At 44.3% G+C, this 22547-nt stretch overlaps 1 protein-coding gene across 7 annotated transcripts in view; it reads right to left on the bottom strand.

Annotated features, from left to right (window-relative positions):
* Positions 1-22158, bottom strand: part of dalrd3 (DALR anticodon binding domain containing 3) — a 59763-nt gene extending 37605 nt beyond the window's left edge. For 5 of the 7 annotated variants that reach the window (XR_011357503.1, XR_011357504.1, XM_069937343.1 and 2 more), the window contains exons 1-6: positions 21947-22158; positions 8708-9009; positions 7781-8076; positions 5402-5454; positions 4495-4611; positions 1274-1324 (exon numbers count right to left, since the gene is read on the bottom strand). Coding sequence is in view for 3 of the 7 variants with exons in the window: in XM_069937343.1 (XP_069793444.1) it covers positions 1274-1324; positions 4495-4611; positions 5402-5454; positions 7781-8076; positions 8708-9009; positions 21947-22150 (1023 nt within the window). In the remaining 4 variants the exon portion in view is untranslated. The other 2 variants (XR_011357506.1, XR_011357505.1) reach the window with 2 other exon arrangements.
* Between the last annotated feature and the right edge of the window lie 389 nt (positions 22159-22547).

Consider the following 22547-nt stretch of genomic DNA (forward strand, 5'->3'; position numbering starts at 1 on the left):
ATAACCAAATAATGGACCTTGTGTGGGAATCCATTAAATATGGCCCATAACGAATGAGAATGAAAATGCCAACATATAGAATCAGGGCATTTACATTGGTGTCAGAGGGAAGAGCATTGACCAAATTTTGCAACCGATTAAATTTTGTGTGCTGGTAACTTTGAAAGAACAAAATTCATTTTCCCAGATCTTAAATTATTGAAAATCATGATGTGCCCACCTAATTGCAACCATTTTAAATGACATGAGGAAAGACCGATAGAGATTAAACACCCGATGCAAGCAAATAAATGGTGATTGGTAAAAATGTGACATCTATAATAAAAACAAAAGAAAAATGCTGGAAATACTCAGCAGGTCAAGAATGAGCTGTGGAGATAAAATTAGAGTTGTTGATCTCTCAATAGAAAGTAACTAACTTAAAATGTTAACTGTATTTCAGTTGTTGCTGGAAATGGTGATTGCCCTCTCAATTTAAAAAGAATTCCAGTACTAGTGGATGAAGCCACCAATAAACTTTTATGCTCTTAAATTTGTTACTTTCACTAAGAACATTTTAGCATTCAGTCCCTTGATAGTGTTCCACCATTTAACCTGTCAATCTAACCTCAATTGGGAAATCAGTTCAACAGTTGAAGACAATGGGGTTGAAAAAGGAGAGATTCAGCAGATAGCAGTTGGTTCGGCAATTGAGTTCAACTGTTGAAGTCAAAGCGGGTGGGGGGGGGGGGGGGGGGCAGGAAGAAAAGTGGTCATCGTCGGAGTGGGCTGAGGCAGAGTGGTATGGCTTTGGGTCAACAGGTTTCAGTGAGAACAGATAAGAAGCGAGGAATGAAGACAGAAAGGGCCACACTATTCAAGGAACAAAAAGGATTCAGCAGGTTCGCACAGGTAAGGGCAGTTTTTTTTAAAGATATCATAGATATTGTTCATCTAGTCATAGACAATGGGAATGGCAGTCAAGGCAGAATGTGGGTTGAGAGGGAAGCCAGCAGTATCCCTGACGACTTCATCTGTGAGAAGTGGATCCAGCTACAGCTCCTGACAAACTGATTTAAGGAATTGGAGCTGGAGTTCAGCTCATTCAGGAGGCAGAAGGGGTAATAGGCAGGAGTTACAGGGACATTATCACACCTAGGAGGCAGGAGGAGAGTAGATGGGTGACAGGAGAGGTAAAGGGAACAGGCAGGCAGTAGTGCAGGGCACCTTGTAACCATCTCCCTCAATAACAAATATACCATTTTGAATACCGTTGGGGAGGGGGGAGACCTACCAGGGACAAGTCACGGAGATCAGGTCTCTGCAAAGGAGTCTGGTCCTGTAGCTAGAAGGGAAGGGAAAAGAAGCAATGAGCTGTAGTGACATGGGATTCCAATTTAGGGGGACAGGTAAGAGGTTCTGTGGAAGAGATTGAGTATCCCAGATGATATGTTACCTCCCTGGTGCCAGGATCTGAGATATCTCAGATTGAGTTCATGGCATTCTCAGAAGTGAGGGTGAGCAGCCAGATGTCGTGGTCCATGAAAGGATCAATGACATGGTAGGAAGGGTGAGGAGATCCTGCAAGGGGAGTACAGGGAGTGAAGCACTAGGTTAAAGGACAGGACCTCCAGGGTTGTGATCTCAGGATTACTATCCGTGCCACATGCTAGTGAGGTTAATAGGAGGATAATGCATCTTAACACGTGGCTAAAAACACGTGGCTAAAGACACGTGTAGGTGGGAGGCTTTAGGTTCTGGGATCATTGGGCTCTCTTCCAGGAAAGGTGGGACCTGCTCTGATGGGACAGGATGGTTTGCTTGGGCTGTTTTGATGGATTTAAACTAGATTTACAGGGAAGGGGAACCAGAGTGGTAGAGCAGATAGAGGAGTGGAGGAGGGACAAAAATTATGTTAAAATTACATGCACTGTTAGAAGTCAGCGGGTTGAACATGGTGGTAATAATGTTCTCAGGTGCATTTATTTCAATGCAAGGAATATTGTAGGAAAGGCAGATGAGCTTAGAGCATGGATTCGCATGTGGAATTATGATATTGCGGCCATTAGTGAAACTTGGTTGCAGGAGGGGCAGGACTGGCACCTTAATGTTCCAGGCTTCCATTGCTTTAGACGTGATAGAACCGGGGAGGAGGGTGGGGGATGAAAGAGGAAGGAACGGCATTGCTCAGAGGGAAAATATCACAGCTATGTTCAGGCAGGAAAGACCAGAGGCCTCGTCCACTGAGCTTATATGGATGGAGCTGAGGAACAGAAAAGGTATGACCACACTCATGGTTGCATTATAGACCACCCAATGGTCAGCGAGAATTGGAGGAGCAAATCTGTAGAGAGACAGCAGACAGCTGCAGGAAACAAAGTTGTGATAATAGGAGATTTTAACTTTCCATATATTGACTGGGACTTGCATATCATAAAAGGGCTAGATGGCTTAGAGTTTTGTCAAATGTGTTCAGGAAAGTTTTCTAAATCAATATATAAAGTACCAACTAGAGAGAGGGCAACAATAATATTAGCGAACAAGGCAGGACAGGTGACAGAAGTACGTGAAGGGGAGCATTTTGGGACAAGTGATCACAACGCCATTAATTTCATGCTAATTATGAAGAAGGATACGTCTGGGCCTCAGTTGAGATTCTAAATTGGAGAAAGGCCAATTTTGAGGAAATGAGAGGAACTAGAATGCATGGATTGGGATAAGTTGTTTTCTGGCAAGTGGTAATTGGAAGAACTTCAAAGGTGAAATTTTTAGAGTATAGAGTTTGTATGTTCCTGTCAGGATCAAAGACAAGGTTAGAAGGCATAGGGAACGTTGGTTTTTGAGGGATATTGTTCAGAAGAGAGAGGTATATAAACATGGAGCAAATGAGGTACTTGAGAACTATAAAACATCATGGGAAATAAGGAAAACAAACAGTGAGGTCTTCGAACCTATACAGATTAAAGAGGGGAAGTGCTTGCTGTCATAAAGCAAATAAGGGTAGATAAATCCCCAGGGCCTGATAAGATTTTCCCTCGGACCTTGAAGGAGACTAGTGTAGAAATTGCAAGGGCTCTGGCAGAAATATTTAAAATATCCTTAGCCACGGGCATGATGCCAGAGGATTGGAGGGTAGCTCACAATGTTCCATACCAAAGGCTCCAAAGGTAACCCTAGAAATTATAGGCCGGTGAGCCTGACGTGAGTAGTAGGTAGATTATTGGAAGATGTTCTAATAGATTGGATATACAATTATTTGGGTAGCCAGAAACTGAATAGGGATAGTCAACCTAGTTTTGTGCATGGAAGGTAATGTTTAACCATTCTTATAGAGTTTTTTCCAGGAGGTAACCAGGAAAGTTGACGAAGGATAAGTTGTGGATGTTGTTTACATGCACTTTAGTAAAGCTTTTGACAAGGTCCCACATGGGAGGTTAGTCAGGAAGGTTCAGACACTAGGTATTCATGATGAAGTAGTGAATGGATTTGACAATGGCTAGACGGGAGAAGCCAGAGGGTAGTGATGGATGATTGCTTCTCAGACTGGAGGCGTGCCTCAATGATCAGTACTGGGACTATTGTTGTTTGTCATCTCTATCAATGATCTGGATGAAAATGTGGTAAATTGGATGAGCAAGTTTGCAGATGACACTAAGAATGGAGGCATTGTGGGGAGCAAAGAAGGTTTTCAAAGCTTGCAGAGGGATCTGGACCAACTGGAAAAATGGGCTGAAAATGGCAGATGGAATTTAATGCAGACAAGTGTGAGGTGTTCCAATTTGGAAGGACAAACCAAGAAAGGACATGCAAGGTAAATGGTGGGGCACCAAGGAGTGTGGTAGTACAGAGGGATCTGGGTCTAGATACATAATTCCCTGAAAGTGGCGTCACAGGTGGATAGGGTTGTAAAGAGAGCTTTTTGCATACTGGCCTTCATAAATCAAAGTATTGAGTATAGGAGTTGACATTAGTGAGGCCAAATTTGGAGCATTGTGTACAGTTTTGGTCACCTAATTACAGGAAATATATCAATAAGATAGAAAGAGTACAGATAAAATTTACTAGGATGTTGCCCAGACTTCAGGAACTGATTTACAGCGAAAGATTAAACAGGTTAGGACTTTATTCCCTGAAGCGTAGAAGAATGAGGGAAGATTTGACAGAGGTATTTAAAATTATGAGGGGGATAAACAGAGTAAATAATAGATAGGCTTTTTCCAACTGAGGATAGGTGAGATACAAACCAGAGTACATGGGTTAAGAGTGAAAGGGGAAAAGTTGAGGGTAAACTTCTTAGCACAGAGAGTGGTGAGGGTGTGGAATGAGCTTCTAGCTGAAGTGGTGATTGTGGGCTCAATTTTAACACTTAAGAAGAACTTGGACAGGTACAGTACATGGATGGGAGAGGTATGGAGAGCTAGAGTGGGTGCAGGTCAGTGGGAAAAAAAGGTTCAGCACAGACTAGAAGGGCCAAAGAGGCCTGTTTTTGTCCTTTAATGTTCTCTGGTTTCTAACCTGAGTTACTTTCTCAATCTCTCTATTCAGTATCCGCCAGAGCACATCGATCTTCTGCTGCTGAAACTCCTCCTCACAGCCCACCACATGGATCACCAAACATTGGTCCAATGCCCCCTGAGATACAAAGCACATTTTAGTTATTTTTCAAACAGTTTGGAAATTTGACTTCATTTTAATCAGTGCAAGGAAGTCTAAATACACCTTTTGGTTCATGATGCATCTTTGAAAGAGGTATCTAATTATTTTAACTCACTAGCCCCACTGTGCTTTAAATTCACCCCTTTAAGTAGTTCATCCAATTTCCTCTTTATTACTGTTGAACCTGCTACCACTGTCTTTTCAGGAGTCCCACTCCAATTCCTAGTGTTTATATTGAATAAAAATCTTATTTCTATTGTAGGTCTTACCCCAATTGTTTTCTATCTTGTCTTTAAACATTAAAAATAATTCTTTACTTAACTTGTCTACTCCGTAAATGTGGAGCTGAAGATACCATGACTAATGGAATTTATCAGGTCCATTTTCAGCAATATTTGTTGGCAGCCTCTTCCTATGAAGTCATTCCACCTTATAGTCCATCATACTCAAAACTGAAATGGTTGGGTATAATTGCTTTGCTTAGTTTACTGTATGCTGATAAATCTGATTGGATTATGCCTGCTACAATGTTTGGTAAAGCAGTGTGGGTTTCAGGAAGTGGATTAGGACAACACTAATCATGTTTTACTAATGAATAGCAGGGACACTCAGAGGAATTTGGTGAAGCAGGGAAAAAACAAAAACGATGCGGCTAGACATCAAAGAGCAGCATTGGTTTCATCAGATTTCTAGGTTTACATCGGATACCAAGGGGGACCATTTGGATCATGGTACTTTCAGGAAAGTAAACTGTGCTTAGACTGACCTGTAAGATTGTGTGTTGAAGCTCTGCTATCTGTCTCAGGGCTTCCTCCTTCACTGTATAAAATAGAATCAATTATTCTAATTTAACATCCAAAAATGCCAAGCAAAACCCTATCCTCACTCTTAGAGAGAATATTTTATCTCCATTTGCTACTTTTAAATAATCCATTCAATACACACCAACTTAAATCATATTTTCTGGATGTGTAAATTCAAAGTTATATTCTTGGTAAATGGTGCATTCAAATATAATTATATGCTCTCTTTTTGAGGGTCATGAAAATCAAAATCTAGCAAGTGATGGGGATAAACCAGGGGTGGCCAAACTACAGCCCCTGGGCCAACTGCTGCCTTTTTCCCCATTTGTAACTGACCAGTTAGAAGAAAGAAAATTGGCAGCGCTGCCAGATCTGCTGTAATGGCAGTGCTGCCACTGGTGCAGACCTACAGACCTGTGGTGTCCAACTGCCCAGTTCAACTGCCATTGACTCTGTACAGGCTTTAAACAGTCGGTTAAAGGAGCCAATAGTGGGTGAAAACTGCCGGGCTTAATATTGTTTGGCCCGTGACTCCTTGTACTTTTCTGTATGTGGCCACTCACAAGCAAAATAGTTTGGCCACCCCTGGGATAAATGCTGGAAATGCTCAGGCAATATTTGTGGATACATTAAACTATCAATATTTTAGGTCAAACACTATAAATAGTTATTCCCTCCACAGATTCTGCCTGACCAGCATTTTCTCTTTTTATTTGTGAAAGACTTGTCGCCTGATAATCTCTCATCTTTTTTCTGTTGGGTCTAACTGTATTTTATTTTTGGTCCTCTGAACCTTTTATTTCTGCATTCTAAACTCATTAGTATTCCCTGAAATGTATTGGAGACAAAAGAAATTGCAGATGCAGGAATATGGAGCAAAAAAAAAACAAGCTGATGGAGGAACTCAGCAGGTAAGCAGCATCCATGGGGGCGAAGAGATGGTCAATATTTCAGGTTGAGATCATGCAAAGCATTGTCATTCCTCTTACCGCCACATACTTTGCCTGATCCGCTGAGTTCCTTCAGCAATTTGATTTTTTTTTTGCTTCAGAAATACATTGACTCACTTGAAATTAAAACTTTTAACATAATTTTCCAGAACCATAATTTTTTTTTAAAATTGCTCTTTCTATCTCATTCCAGGAACTCTGGATTTTGAAATCCAAAGTGAACTTCATCTTCCCACCATGCTTGACACACCTCAATATTTATTTACTTTTCAGCCTTGGGGCTGTCTTATATCAGGAATGGAGGCTCTTCATCTGAGTTCTTCATCAAATCTGAGTTCCACTGACCTTAGGGCCGAAATATTGACTGCTTATCATGGACGTGGCATGGCCTGCTGAGTTGCTCCAGCACTTCTGTCAACCTCAAAGGAATTATAGAACGCTACAGCACCGAAAACAAGTCATTTGTCTCCTCTAGTCTGTGCTGACCCTCATCACCCCAAGACCCACTGACCTGCTCCCATTCCATAATCTTCCAGGCCTCTCCCATCCATGTACCTATCCAATTTATTTTTAAAACACACTAACAGATACAAAACTGTTCATGAAATTTAAGATAGCCATTGCATAATTTGAGGTAAGTGCAGATTAAGATTGTGATATGGAATTTATATTCAGCAACAATTTACCATTAGCAAGGCAGGTAAGGACAAAAACGTGTGACTGACCCATTAGGCAGCTAATAGTTTGCAAATCCTCTGCTACATTTATTCTACCACACCTGATTGTGTTAATTCCCATCACATATGGACTTCATTTTATGAGGGAAATACCAAAATGGTAATTAGAAAAATGTTGGATTTGCACCTCCAAGTTCTACCAAAGGCCAGCTCATATTATTTACCCTTCTATATTTAAAGTAGCATTCTATTGCTTGGAAAAGATTAGGCTTTCCTTTCACATATTACTTCAAATGGAAGTGCCACTGAACAAAGGAAAGATTAGTCTGTCCCAATGCTCATTTTTCAGTGGATCTCAACAACTAATGATCTGCTAAGAATTTTACAAGAAGTAAAATCTTCTACCATTTCTAGGAGGCCACTGAACTTCACATACAGTATTTTGTGGTAGCAAAGATTTCCAAGTTAATTTTACCTTTATTTGTTTTATATTAACTAATTATATTAGTTAACTTAATTTTGATTATACTGTATTTTCATATTCCCACATTACCAAAAAGGAGGGTCTTTGTTTAAAAATAATAATATTCAAAAGTATCTTTTCAGTCCTTCCATGCCTTGAAGTAGGATCTCTCTATATCATTCACTATATGGGTCACATAATATGAGAATAATGAGACACAAGAACTTAGTTTTGCTAATTTCACAGACATACCCAAAGCCACATCCAAATTTGTATCGTAACCTTCCAGTTCCTTATCCTTTATGAATTGTTTTAAGTCCACCTTGTATTGCACACCCTTCAGCAGTTTGTTACGTATCTGATCTGGAGGGGCCTCTAACTGCCCATGCTGTGTGTAAATTGACTCTGAGAGAATCTTCTTGAAGTCTGAAATTCTTTTGTTGTCTGAAGAAGTTCGTTGGGAAGTTGTCCAGTTGACTCCTATTAATCTCAGGAAGTTGCAGGATGCAGCGTTTTGCTGAAGATTTGGCACTCCACGTACGACATAACTGAAGGTAAAAGTGAAAAATAATCTAAAAAATTGGTCTCAATGTCTATTATCTGAGACTCTTGTTCTTAGATAACAACGGCAAGGACCATTCTTATTGAGTACAGACACAGGGACATCACATTACAACTGGGAGTATTTTACATGCAGTTTTAGTCACCCAGCTGCAAGAAAAATGTTATTAAGCTAGAAAGGATGCATAAAATATCTACAAAAAATGTTACTGGGACTGGTAGGCTTGAATTAAAAGGACAAGTTGGGACTTTTATCCTGGAGACTGTTTATAGAGGTTTATAAAATTATGAAGCAGTCTTCATTTTTCTTTTCTCAGGATAGGGAATCTAAAACTAGATGGAATAGGTTTCAGATGAGAGGGGCAAGATTTAAAAGTGATTTGAGGGGCACCTCCTTCACAAAAAGGGTGTGGGCATGTGGAATGAGCTGCTGGTCGAAATGGTAAAGGTGAGATCAACTAACATTCTAAAGATATTAGGCAGGTACATGGATAGTTAAGGTTCAGAGGGATATTGGCCAATGGAGTAGTTTGATCAGCCTGGACAAGTTGGGCCAAAGGACCTGTTCCCAAGCTGTACTTCATGTCACTAAAAACATGCCATTTAAGAAAAACTTACCCTTGTAGCCTCAACAATTCAGCCAGATGGTCTGCCAGGAGGATAGCCCGCAAGTGATTTATTGTCAGTGTTTCAGGTCCCTTACTCCCATGTAAAGGCATGCAGTTCAGAATAATACATTTCTTCTTCGGCAGCACAGAATTCAGAGGTCTGGTGTAGAAAGGAAGATTGCTCAGGACCTCCTTAAAAAGGGCAGGATGGTCCAAGTGAATTACTAGCCCAGCTCCTGTCTGCACACAGTTGTGTATGTACAGATGATGACAATATTCAGACAGCAACCTTTCCATGAGATCTTCAGGAACCTAAAAAGCATTTAAAAACATTGTTTTTTCACAACTTTATTTTGTACCTTTTAAGGATTATTTTAAAAATATATCTTGTTGGGTATTTATCCCAGAAGATAAGGTAAAGCTTGTATGGGCAATTCTTAACAGTGATTATAACAAACTGAATTTGCTATTAAATCTGAACTCAAATGTGTTCCCTACTTCCTATTTAATATTCCCATTCTTCCACTTATTTGGGGATAGGTAACCTTGCATCAAGTCAAGCCTGCTTCTACCACAAGCCACCAAAAAGCAAATGCAAGATCAAAATTAGTATTTTTAAGTCAATAGCAAATATCAAATATACGATAATAATTTTTAAAAACTGCTTCAACAAGCTTCAGAGCTTCACTATTTGGGTGATTTATTAGGTGTGCTTCATTAAACCCATCAAAATGGTTCAATGCCGAGCCAACAAGGGTAAAAGGATAAAATGGGCAACTCTTTCCAGAGATGGTAGCGGTGGGCACAGTTTCACTTGGTAAATAGGTAAGGTTTAATGGGATATAGGCCAGACACAAGGCAAATGGAACTGGCTCAGTTGGATAACATGGTCAGTATGCATGAGCTGGGCCAAAGGGCCTGTTTCTGTACCGTGCAACTCTATGACAAAGTAGGGTGCAATACCTAGCCTTAAGTATCTGTGAAAAAATGTTGTGGTGTGCTTAAGCAAGGATGGTTGGGATTGTGTGAGTAATTAGTTGCGGTTCCTGTTCTTGTTGCAAGATATCTAGAGACAAATTACATCACATCCACTGGTCTATTGTTGGTCAGAACTTGATCACATCCTTATATAACACTCATAGCTTGAAGATCTCAAATGGGAATTCATGTAATAGCAATATACAGTATATCATTATGTTAGGAAAATTCAATAATAAAAATCATGCATTTGAATAAAGTAAGAAAGTATTTTGAGTGGCTGTTCAGTGTAACCAATAGGTATTATTTAACCTCAAATTATATAATACTCATATCAGGAGTACAGATACTTTGCCAGGTAGAGGAGTTCAGGTCAGACAGCATTGCTCCACAAACTTGTACAAGGTGCTATTTTTAATCCCTTTTTAGGGAAAACCTTTTAAATTATCCACATCTTACCCATAAGAAATAAACTAAATTAGATGAAAGCCATTCCTGGCTATCAGGCTATTCAATTGATCATGATCTTGGCCAACTGGTGAGTATTGGGAGCTATACTTTGTTTCAGGAAAGTTCAAAAGGGAAGCAGATTAGAGATTGTTGGGAATCTATGCTAGAGATAGAGCCAGTTGCTTCAGCAAGCAGAGACCGAGGACATGCTACAGGTGAGGTCAGGTACAATCTTTTCACAGCAATTCAGACTAGGTACTGAAACTGGAAGTTAGAGTAGTGAAATGCTCTAATTGCAGGATGTGGGAAATCTGGGACAGCACAAATGTTATCAATGACTAAACCTTCAAGAAGTGCATCCAGCTGCAGCTCCTGACAGACGGTGTTAGGGAACTGGAGCTGGATGAACTCCGGATCATTCAGGAGGCAGAGGACATGATAGACAAAAGCTGTAAGTAGACAGTCCTACCTAAGAGGCAGATAACTGGGTGACTGTTAGGAGGGAACAGAAACAGGCAATCAGTGCAGAACACCCATGTGGCTGCTCCCCTCAGCAACAAGTGTACATCTTTGGATACTGCTGGGGTGAATGACCTACCTGGACAAGGCGGCAGCCAGACCAACAGAACTGTGGTCGGCTCTGAGCATCAGAAGGTAAGGGTGGTCAGGCAGACCAATAGTCATAGGGGACTGGATAGTTAGGGAAACAGATAGGAGATTCTGCGACCGCAAAAGAGACTCCAGGATAGTGCGTTGCCTCCCAGGTGCTCGGGTCCAGGATGTTTCCGAGTGGTTGCAGAATATTCTTGGGGGGAAGGTAATCAGCCAGAGGTCATGGTGCATATTGGTAGCAATGACATAGGCAGGACTAGGGGAGAGGTCCTGGAAAGCAAGTTTAGGAGTAAAAGAAAGGTTGAAAAGCAAATCCTCCAAGGTGGTAATCTCTGCATTACATGATAAAAACATGAAAATCTGCAGACACCGTGAATGAAGTAAAGACACAATGATGGAGAACTCAACAGGTCAAACCGTGTACTTTATATAGCAAAGATACATAGCCAACGTTTCGGGCTTGAGCCCTTCACCAAGGCATGAGCAAAAGATAGGCAGTCACCCAAACAAAATGGTTGGGGGGGGGGGGGAAGGGGCAGGGAGTAATATGTGGATAAGGGAGGGAGGCACAGCAGCAGAAAAGGGGTGATTAGAGAGGAAAGGGGAGTAGAAAGCTAAAGGAAAGAAAATGGCAGGCTGGGGAAGAGAGGGAGAATGGAGAGTAAGCTAGCAGAAACCAGAAATGTTGATGTTAATACCATCCAGATGGAGAAAATAACATGCTGCTCCTCTAATTTACTGGTGGTCTTGGTTTGACAGTCCATGAATCCATGAACAGTCACGTCAGCACAGGAGTGAGGCACAGAATTGAACGGTTGGCCACTGGGATATCCCTGTCACTGATGCGGACAGAGTGAAAGTGCTCAGCGAAGTAATCTTCCAGTTTGCATCCAGTCTTTCCAATCTAGAGAAGGCCACTTCTCTGGATTTCTCCAGATGCTAGGAGTTAGAAAAGGTGAGAACAAGAGGATAGTGCAGACAAATGAGTGGCTGAGGAGATGGTGCAGGGTTTCAGGTTCTTGGATCATTGGAATGTTTTCTGGGGAAGAGGTGACCCATACAAGTTGGACAGGTTGCAAATGAAATCAAGAGGAACCAGTATCCTGGCAGGGAGGTTTGCTCATGCTGTTGGGGTTGGGGTGGGGGAATTTAAACTAGATTCGCAGGTTGGTGGGAACCAAAGTGAAGTGCATCAGAATAGACAGTTGGTAGGGAGTTTGTATGGAATGACAGGCAGATAGGGCAAAATTGCAGCCATGGGGATGAGTTGCATTGCCACAATGACACAATTTTTTTTAAAAAGTGACAAATACAGGGCTCAAGGTTTTGTACTTAAATGCTTGCATCATAAGAAATAATACAGATGACCTTGTAGTACAGCTACAGATTGGCAGGTATGATATTGTGGCCATCAGAGTCATGGATAAAGGATGAGCCATATCGGCTCATTGGGAACTGAATGGCAAGGATAAGCAGGTAAGCAGAGGGGTGTGGTGTGGCTCTGTTGGTAAGAAATAACATTAAATCAGTAGAAAGAAGTGACAGGATCAGAAGATATAGAATCATTGTAGGTTGAGTTAAGAAATGGTAAGGGTAAAAAGAAACTGTTGGTAGTTATATACAGACCTCCAAACAGAAGCCAGTTGTGGACAACAAATTACAACAGCAAATAGAAAAGGCATGCCAGAAGGAGGATTTTAACCTGCAAGTAGATTGGGAAAACCAGGTTGAGACTGTATCTCAAGAGAGATCATTTGCAGAATGCCTACAAGATGGCTTCTTAGAATAGCTTGTGGCTGAGTCGACCAGGGAAATGGGAATTCTGGATTGGGTATTGTGTAATGAACCAGAGTTGACAAGAGAGCTGAAGGTAAGGCAACCCTTTGGAGGCAAGAACATATGATAGCACTCTCCCTGCAGTTTGAGAGGGAGAAACTAAAATCAGAGGTGTCAGTATACCAGGGGAAAAAAGAGCACTAGAGATATATTAGAGAGGAATAGGAAAAAGAACATTTGGAAAGACACACTGGTAGGGAGGACGGCAGAGCAGCAACGGAGAAATAAGTAAAGTGCATCATGGGTATATTCCACAAAGGAAGAAATACTTGAATGGAAAATGAAACAGCTGTGCCTGACAAGAGAAGTCAAAGCCAAAGGCAAAAGAAAGGGCATACAAGGAAGCAAAAATTAGAGGGAGGATAGAGGACTGGGAAGCTTTTGAAAGCTTATAGAGGAAATTATGGTCATTAGGAAGGAAAAGATGAACTTTGAAGGAGGCTAGCAAATAATATAAAAAAGGATACCAAAATTTTTTTTAAAGTATATTTTGACAGAGTATATAGATATATAGATACATTTTTGGGAGATAAATCAGGAAAGGTTTGTTTGAGTAGGTCATATACAAACACTTTAAAACAGATCTTATTTAAAATACTGGAGCTCTGCCCCATGGTAGACATATCGGCTCCACAGCTTTTGCAAGGGCTTTGTAGAATGCTCAAGAGACTTCACTCAAGGATTGTAGTTTGCAAAAGGCAACAGATGAAAGAGCATGCTGGAGCCACTGCTGTCTGGAGGAGAGCTTGCTGTTGTAAGAGGGTCAAGTGGTTTTGCAAGCAGAGAGACTCAAACAGGCTTTCTCTCAGAGAGAGAGATCACTTTTACAGTGCTACAGCCAGCAGAAATTGCTGGGACTGGAACAGGACAAGCTGGCAAGCTCATTTGGAAGATGGCATGGTGATTCATGCAAGAGGAGAGGTCTGGCTGTCTAATATTTCACTTGGAATAAGAGAAACAAAAAGGAACTCTGGTGACCTGAAAGAAAGAGGTTATCATCTGGAGAACCCTGAAGGGGCAAGTTTCGTCAGCAAGACACTGGAGTGGCTGATGGAAGTACATCAGTTGTGGTTGTCCTGGAACAACAAATCTCTCTCTGAAAACCGACAAAAACCTTCCTCAGTGGTAACAATTTACCTTTTAAGCATCAAAGCAAGGTGAACTTCATAAATGTTAAATTCTGTGCACAGTATAAGAATTGGCTGCCACCAGTGAACTTGGAGGATTGAGAAGTGAGATTGGACTGTGAACGAAAGATCGTTTCTGAACACACACACATTACATACACGTGCGCTTAGAATTAGATGGGGGCTAAGTTAGGTTGTTAGTCAATAGAGATAAGTTCAAGTTTGATTCTATTTTCATGTTTAAAGATAATTAAAAGCAACTTTTGTTTATGTAACCATTTGTCTTGGTGAATATTTATTGCTGCTGGGTTTATGGGTCCTCTGGGCTCGTAACATTTTTAAGATTGAAAATAGAATCAAGAGTTGATATAGGACTGATATAAAATTATGCTGGAAACATTGTAATGGGAGACAAGTAGATGGCAGGGGAACTGAATGAGTATTTTGCATCAGTCCACTGTGGAAGACATTCACAATATACCAGACTTTCAAGGGTGACAGGGAAGAAAGGTCAGTGCAGAGAGAGTGTTTGGGAAGCTGAAAAGTTAAACGATAGACAAGTCTCCCAGATCAGATCGAATACATCATCAGGTTCTGAAATAAATAGCTATAGATTGTGGAGGCACTAATAATGATCTTCCAAGAATCAATATATTCTGGCATGGTTCTGGAGGACTGGAAAATTGCAATGGTTACCCCGATTGCGGCAAATCGCGTGACCTCCCTGTCTGAAACCTATTCAGTCGCATCACCTGCCAATCAAGATTGGACTCCAGCCATCCACTAGTCCATTTAAATGCTTCACTGTCATCACTGCCCAGATGCCTAGCTCAGAACAGTATAAACATCAATGCATACCACATTTCTTGCTCTCTGCTCCTTTGTCCTGACTACGAATGCTGCTCTCTGCCAGGTCACTTAACTGTGGACATCGCTGGAAAAGTCGTTTTGGAGTGGGACCATAGTATTGTTTGGCTGTACTTAGCATTGAGCTGCCCCCGTGTTGATACAGGGAACTGGGAGCGTGGGTTTAAGTCCCTATCTTGTTAGAGTGGGTTAGTAACCATATATTACTGATCCACTCCCTGAGGTACAAGGATTGGTAGTGTCTGCTAAAGTCCCTATCTGTGAGTGTGTGCACATCCGGATAGTGTGGTAGAGTAAGCAGCCACTGGTATTGAGTACCCTTGCGCCCAATGTGCCTGCTTCCACTGTTATAGTTTTGTCTTGTACCATGTCGAAGATAGACGGCCATTGGTAGAGTCCAGTCTGGGTCTGATGTGAATGTTTATTTAGCTATTAAGAGGTAGAGTAATTAAGTATCGTTTGACATCTTCCCCTGTTTGTTTCCCATGTGTTCAATAAAGTTACCTTTGATGGTAACACATATCCAGACTCATCTTTCTGTGAACCTACCATACCTGAGGAAATTATAGACCTGTTAGCCTAACATCAGTGGTTGGGAAGTTGTTAGAATTGATTGTTATGGATGAGGTTAATGGGGCACCTGGAAATGCATGACAAGTTAATCCAAAGATGGCATGGTTTCCTTAAGGGAAAATCTTCCTGAATACTGCAATTTTTTTTGAAAAAACCACAGCTGGCTGGAAAAAGGATATGCAGTAGATGTTGTATATTTGGACTTTCAAAACACCTCTGACAAAGCACTGCACACGAGTTTGCTTCACAAAATTAGAGTTTTGAGCCAGTTTGATTAAGTCTCTGGTGAGCCGCTACAAGCCCATGGAAATATAGGAAAGATACTTGCATGGGTAGAGCTTTGGCTGATTGACAGGAAACAGAGGGTGGGAATAAAAGGATGATATTCTGGTTAGTTACCAGTAGGGTACTGCAGGGGTCAGTGTTGGGGCCACTTCTTTTTACATTGTATGTTAATAATTTGGATTGCGGATTAAATGGCTTTGTGGCTAAGTTTGCAGATGATACAAAGATGGGTGGAGGGGGAGGTAGTGATGAGGAAACAAAGGTTGCAGAGAGTCTTACATAGATTAGAAAGGGCAAAGAAGTATCAAATTAAATACAATGTTGGAAAGTGTACGGTCATGTACTTTGATAGAAAGAAAACAAAAGGCAGACTATTATTTGGATGGGGACATAATTCAAAATTTGGAGGTGCAAAGGAACTTGGGAGTCCTCTAGGTTGAGATGGTGAAGAAGGCTAATGCAATGTTGGCATTCATATCTAGAGGAATAGGATTCCAGAGCAGGGATGTGATGTTGAGGCTTTATAAGGCACTGATGAGGCCTCACTTGGAGGATGGGGTACAGTTTTGTGCTCCTTGTTTAAGGAAGGATGTGTTGGCATTGGAATGGGTTCAAATTTACAAGAATAATCCAGGAATGAAGGGATTAGCATAGGAGGAACATTTGACAGCTCTTGGACTGTATGCCTTTTCAGAAAAATGATAGGGGACCTCATAGAAGCATTTTGAATGTTGAAAGGTCTGGACAGAGTAGATGTGGTAAAGTTGTTGTTTGCCATCGTAGAGAAGAGGACACAAGTTCAGGATTGAAGGGCGACCATTCAAACAGAAATGCAGAGGAATTTATTTAAACAGAGTAGTGATCATCTGGAATTTGCTATCACAGGTGGCTATGGAGGCCAAGATGTTGGGTGTATTTAAGGCAGATATTGATAGGTATCCGAATAGTCGCGGTATCAAAGGTTATGGAAGATAGGGGAGTGTAGCTGAGTGGGAGAATGGATCAGCTCACAATGACATGGCCTGCTTCTGCTCCTGATGTTCTTATGGTCTTAGCATTGAGCTGTAGGAATTACCTTTAAATATTGTTTTGTGGCGGCTCACCACAAGGTAGGCAAAACAACCCCGCTTGTAAGCCACGCGGCAGGGCAGCCGGCCAAAATGGTGCCATCGGGGGGGTTTCCCTTCCAGCTTGGGGCTCAGAAACCCGCGCTTGGGGACCACGTGACACCCGGCTGACGTCAGCGCCATCCAGCGCGGTTCTCAGCCAGGTCCGGGCTGGGTATATAAGTGCAGTCCAGCAGCCTGCAATAAACCAGTCTGCTCACTGAGCTCAACCCGTCTGGTTGAGTGTGTTATTGCAGGAGCAGTGTAGCCACCGCTACAATTGGTGACCCCACTGGTTCAAACGTCTTTGAACCCATCATAAGCAAGCCTGGGATAAGCGCTATAGCCGTAAAACTGCTTGAATTCCGGTTCAGGAGCAGGAGAACTGGTTCGGCCACCGGAGGCCCAGTTTCACCTCTGCCAGATTTCGTCCGACATGACCAAATTCTACCATGTGGTCGCTGCCCTGGACCAGGCCACGGCCAGAAGCGCAATGCACCTTGTTCAGCACCCACCCGCCGAGGACAAGTACGAGACCATCAAGCGAGTGCTTTCCGGGTCCCTTGGACTATCCAGACACCAGCGTGCCGCTCGGGTGCTGCACCTTGACGCCCTGGGGGATAGGACCCGATGGAACTGATGGATGAGATGCTCGTGCTCATGGGTGAGCACACCAACTGCCCACTTTTCGAGCGTATCTTCCTTGAACATATGCCCGGGGACATCTGCCCACTGCTAGTTCAGGAGAGATTCACTGACCCGAGGAAGATCACCCAGAAGGCCCAAGAGCTATGGCTCACATGATTCTTGAAAGGCTCAGTGGTCCAGCAGGTCACAAGGCATGGGCACAACCATGCCAAGCCCACCCCTAGCGCTGCAGTAGAGCACCCGGCCACTGCAGGGGTACCCTAGAGCATAACCAAGGCCACAGCATCTGCTTCAGGCCTGTTTCTACCACCAGCGCTGCGGAGCCAAGGCTCAGAAGTGTCGTGAGCCCTCCTCGTTCTAGGGAAACGACCAGGCTGACCGCTGTTAATGGCTGCGGTGGCTGGCCAAGGACACAGCCTTCTCTACCTGCAGGACTCAGTCAGCGGCCGGCAGTTCCTTGTTGACACTGGAGTCCAGATCAGCCACGGACACAGCCATAGAATCCAGGAACCGACCTCGTGTACCTCCCCTTCGTGCGGCCAACACAACGGCAATCCGGACGTATGAAGACAAGACAGTCCACTTCCAGATCGGCCAACAGAATTTCGCGTGGAGGTTCACTGTCTCGTCCCTCCCGACTGCCATCCTGGGTGCAGACTTCCTCCTTGCACACGTACTTCTGGTGGACATTTGAGGTAGGCGTCTGGAGGCCGTTCGCCTCAACATCTCCCGGTCAGAGCAACCGCAGATGGCCATGATCAGCACGCCCAGAGATGAGTTCCAGCAGATCCTGGACGAGTTCCCGACACTCCTCAAGACATAGTTCTCCGCCGCCTCGCCGTGCCACGGGGTGTTCCACCACATCCCCACCCAGGGCCCGTCGGTTCACGCCAAGGCACGCCGGATCCCGCCTGACAAGCTCCAGGTAGCAAAGGAGTTTTTGCACCTGTTGGAGCTGGGGATCATTCGGCGGTCCGACAGCCCGTGGGCCTCGCCGCTCAACGAAGCAACCATTCCTGACCGTTACCCCATCCCTCACATCCAGGACTTTACTGCCAACCTGCATGGCGCGAGGGTCTTCTCCAAGGTTCACCTGGTGTGTGGATATCACCAGATCCCAGTGCACCCAGAGTACATACCCAAGATGGCCATCATCACCCCCTTTGGCCTGTTTGAATTCCTGCGCATGCAGTTCAGGCTCAAGAACGCTGCTCAGACCTTCCAGCACCTCATGGACTCTGTGGGCAGGAACTTGGATTTCGTCTTTATTTATTTGTCGCCAGTAAGGACCAGGAGCAACACAAGGCCCACCTACGCACCCTTTTCTCCCGGCTTGCCGACTTCGGCCTTACCATCAACCCAGCCAAGTGCAAGTTCAGGAAAGAGTCCATGCAGTTCCTGGGCCATAACATCATGGCCGAAGGAGCCACGCCCGCCACTGCTAAGGCTGCCGCCTTCAGAGAGTTCCCACACCCAAACAGCCTCAAGGAGCAGCAGGAGTTCGCGGGTATGGTCAACTTTTACAACTGCTTCATCCCAGGAGTTGCGCACATCATGCAGCCGCTGTTTACCCTCATTACAGCCAAGCACAAGATGCTCGTTTGGAACCCAGAAGCCTGCACCGCATTCGAGGCCACCAAGGCCCCGCCGTGCTTGCCCACCCGTACACCGACCTGCATATGGCACTCTCTGCCGATGCCTCTGCCACAGCCGTCAGTGCCATCCTGGAGCAGCAGGTGAATGGGCATTGGAAGCCACTGGCATTCTTCAGCCGCCTGCTCCACCCACCGAATGCCTTCGACCGCGAGTTACTGGGCATGTACCTAGCGGTGCGGCATTTCCACTATTTTTTGGAGGGGAGGACTTTTACCATCTTTGACCACAAACCTCTCACCCAGGCGCTTGCAATGGCAAAGGATCCCTGGTCGGCCCGCCAGCAGCGTCACTACCGACATTCAGCACAAGGTGGGGAAGGAGAATGTGGTTGCCACTGACGCCTGCCCTCAACTTCGGCCAGCTCGCCCGGGACCACGAAGCTGATGAGGAGACAAGGGCCTTCAAGACTGCATCACCGGCCTGCAGTTCCGAGACCTCCCGACTCCGAGTGGCGAAGGCACCATTTTGTGCGATATCTCCTTGGGCATCCGCGGCCAGTGGTTCCGCAGCAGTGGCACAGGCAGGTCTTCCATCACATCCACGATCTTTCACATCCATCCATCAGGTTCACGGTCCAGATGGTGGCAGAACGGTTCCTATGGAATGGGCTGCGGAAGCAGATCGTGGGCTGGGCCAGACATGCACCCATTACCAGACGTCCAAGGTGTGCAAGCACACCAGGGCGCTAGTACAGGAGTTCGAGCATGTCCGGGAACAGTTCAGCCACATTCACGTGGACATCGACGGGCGCTTACCCGTTTCCCGGGGCGACCGTTACCTGTTTACGGTGGTGGACCACACCACTCGCTGGCCCGAGGTGATCCCGATGCCAGACGCCTCCACCGACTCCTGCTCCCGAGCCCTGTTGCATGGTTGGGTTGCCCAGTTCGGCGTCCCGGCTCACTTCACCAGCGATCGGGGTGCCCAGTTCACATCTACGCTCTGGGCACAGCTCGCCAACAGGTTGGGGATACAGCTACACCGCACCACGGCCTACCACCTGCAGGCCAATGGACTGGTCGAATGTCTGCACTGCCACCTTAAGTCAGAGCTCATGGCCCGCCTCACCGGTCCAGACTGGACGGTCGAACAGCCTTGGGTGCTCCTGGGCATCCGCTCCACTCCCAAGGAAGATCTACAGGCGTCAACAGCTGAGCTGGTCTACGGTGCGCCGCTGGCACTACCTGGTGAGTTTGTCACAATCCCCAGCGGTCGCCGCATGAACTACTTCCTCACCTCAGGGCACGCTTGGACTCCTTTGAACCACCACTGCCGTCCAGTCATGGCATCCAACCGACTCACGTTCCTGGAGAGCTGCTTTCTGTGGCGTTCATTTTCGTTCTTATGGTCTTATCATTGAGCTGTAGGAATTACCTTTAAATATTGTTTTGTGGCGGCTCACCACAAGGTAGGCAAACCGGCCCCGCTTGTAAGCCACGCGGCGGGGCAGCCAGCCAAAATGGCGTTGTCAGGGGTTTCCCTCCCTTCCAGCTTGGGGTTCAGGAACCCGCACATGGGGACCACATCATGCCCGGGTGAGATCAGCGCCCTCCAGCGCGGTTCTCAGCCAGGTCTGGGCTGGGAGTACAAGTGCAGCCCAGCAGCCTGCAATAAACCAGTCTGCTCACTGAGCTCAACCTATCTGGTTGTGTGTGTTATTGCAGGAGCAGTGTAGCCGCTGCTATAGTTTGCTGTATTATTCTTTAGGAATTAATTTCATAATTATCCGACTCTGAAAGTGGCCACTGGATATAAATTAAGGAATGGTAACTGTTGTTAGTATTGCTGTAACACTGCCATCTTTCTCAAAAGCAAATTCACATTGAATGACATAATTACTGTTAAGGACCTGGAGGATAATACTTTAAGACAATGAGATCTCAGGCTTACTTGCATGTCTAGACAAGGTTCTAGTTCAATTTTCACTTGAAAAGAAGCCACCTCTAACAGTGCATTCTTTCCGTATTGGTACACCAGTTTCATGTCATGATCAAATTAATCCACAGATGAATTGTGTTTTATTCAGTTCATAACACTGTTAGAAGGCTATAGATCAATTTAAGAGTGCAGTAATGATGAGGGATTTAAACCACACTATTGAACTGAAGGAGGTAAGAGTTGCAATTCTTGGAGCAAAGGCTGAGAGAAGATATTATAAGAATACAAAATCAGAACTGATTTAGCAGGGTAAATTGAGGGAACCTTCCAATGTATTGTTCAGGCAAAGGGAAAATAAAAAAAAAATAAATGGTTCAATTGACAAACCAGATTCATAAGGCAAATGGATTGCAAGGAACAAGAATAATTTTTGGAGTTACAAAGAAAAGATTGGGAATGACATGATTGCACTATAAAGGCACCAGCTTGCACAATGGGTCGAATGGCCTCTTCTTGTGTTACTGTGATCAAATTCCAAGACTTTGAACTTGGAATCACAGTATGCAATGCTTTCTGAGACACAGAAATAATACCCTGTACAGTTCCCCACATCCAGTGCCTCTCAAGTTCAGAAGGCACCTGGCTCCATATTCTGGCAAACACAAAAACTGCAGATATTGGAGTCTTGAGAGAATAAAGAGAAGCTGGTGGGACTCTGGGTCAGGCAGCTCAATCTTAAACTCCCAGTTGCAAACCAATTCAATTCCCTTACCTATTCTCCCAAGAATTGTCTGTCCTCAGTCCCATCCACTGCCAGTGAGGCTAAACATAAACTTGAACAACAAATCTGATTTCTCCATATTAAATCCAATGGCATGAACCGCAATTTGTTCTAATTGTTGGTAAACTCCACCTCCACCTGTTTCCATCTCTTCTTTACCTATTACTGTTCTTGCATTTCAAACCTCCCTTCCTCTGCCTGTCTCTCCACCTGTCCAATTCCCTATCAATTCTTAGCCCATCTCCAATTACTTTTCCTTTGGATATCACCACTTCCTACCTTAGTATCGATAAAGGCCTCCACCTAAAACGTTGGCTGACGGTTTTCCTCCATAGATGTTACCAGACCAACTTAATTCCCCCATCTTTGCATTGTTCGTGAGATTCCATCACGTTCCGTCTTTTAAACTCTGATTTCCCACTGTTACTCCTCCTCCCCATCCAACAGCCCACCTGGCCTTGCGGGTAGAGCTTGCTCAGGGCCCCTCTAGGGGCGATCCAGTCACGGAATCTCAGGTTGCGCCCGCTGCTCTCCTTGAACCAGACGCGAGCAGTGCCCCCGCCCAACACCGCCTCCAATGCAGCCGCACAGCCGGCGAGACTGAACTCGGGACCGGGGCCGACCCGCCCATCACTCTTTCTCCATGGCTGCGCCATCTTTACTGGTGACTGCCGAACACATCACTTCCGGCCAATATAACTTCCGGTTGTATAGATCACCATGGCAACCCGAAAGATGGCTGAATTTAGCAGTAGTTTGGAAAGTCAGTTGTATCATGAAACTTTTTCTGGAATGTATCCATACTCCAATAGTAACTCTTGCCTCATAAACCAAAACTAAAACGATAGAATCTTTCTTAGTACTTTTTAGAAGTTTGGAAAACCAGATATGCAAGATCCAGTAATTATTGGGGGTCAGAGGTGGAGAGGGTGAGCAAATTCCTGGGAGTCACTGTCTTGGAGGATCTTTCCTGGACCCAACACACTAATGGCATTGAGAAGAAAGCGCGTCAGCGCCCCTACTTCCTCAGGAGTGTGTGGAGGTTTAGTATGA

This window comes from Narcine bancroftii, chromosome 5 (genome assembly GCF_036971445.1).
Source record: "Narcine bancroftii isolate sNarBan1 chromosome 5, sNarBan1.hap1, whole genome shotgun sequence".
NCBI classification, from domain to species: domain Eukaryota; kingdom Metazoa; phylum Chordata; class Chondrichthyes; order Torpediniformes; family Narcinidae; genus Narcine; species Narcine bancroftii.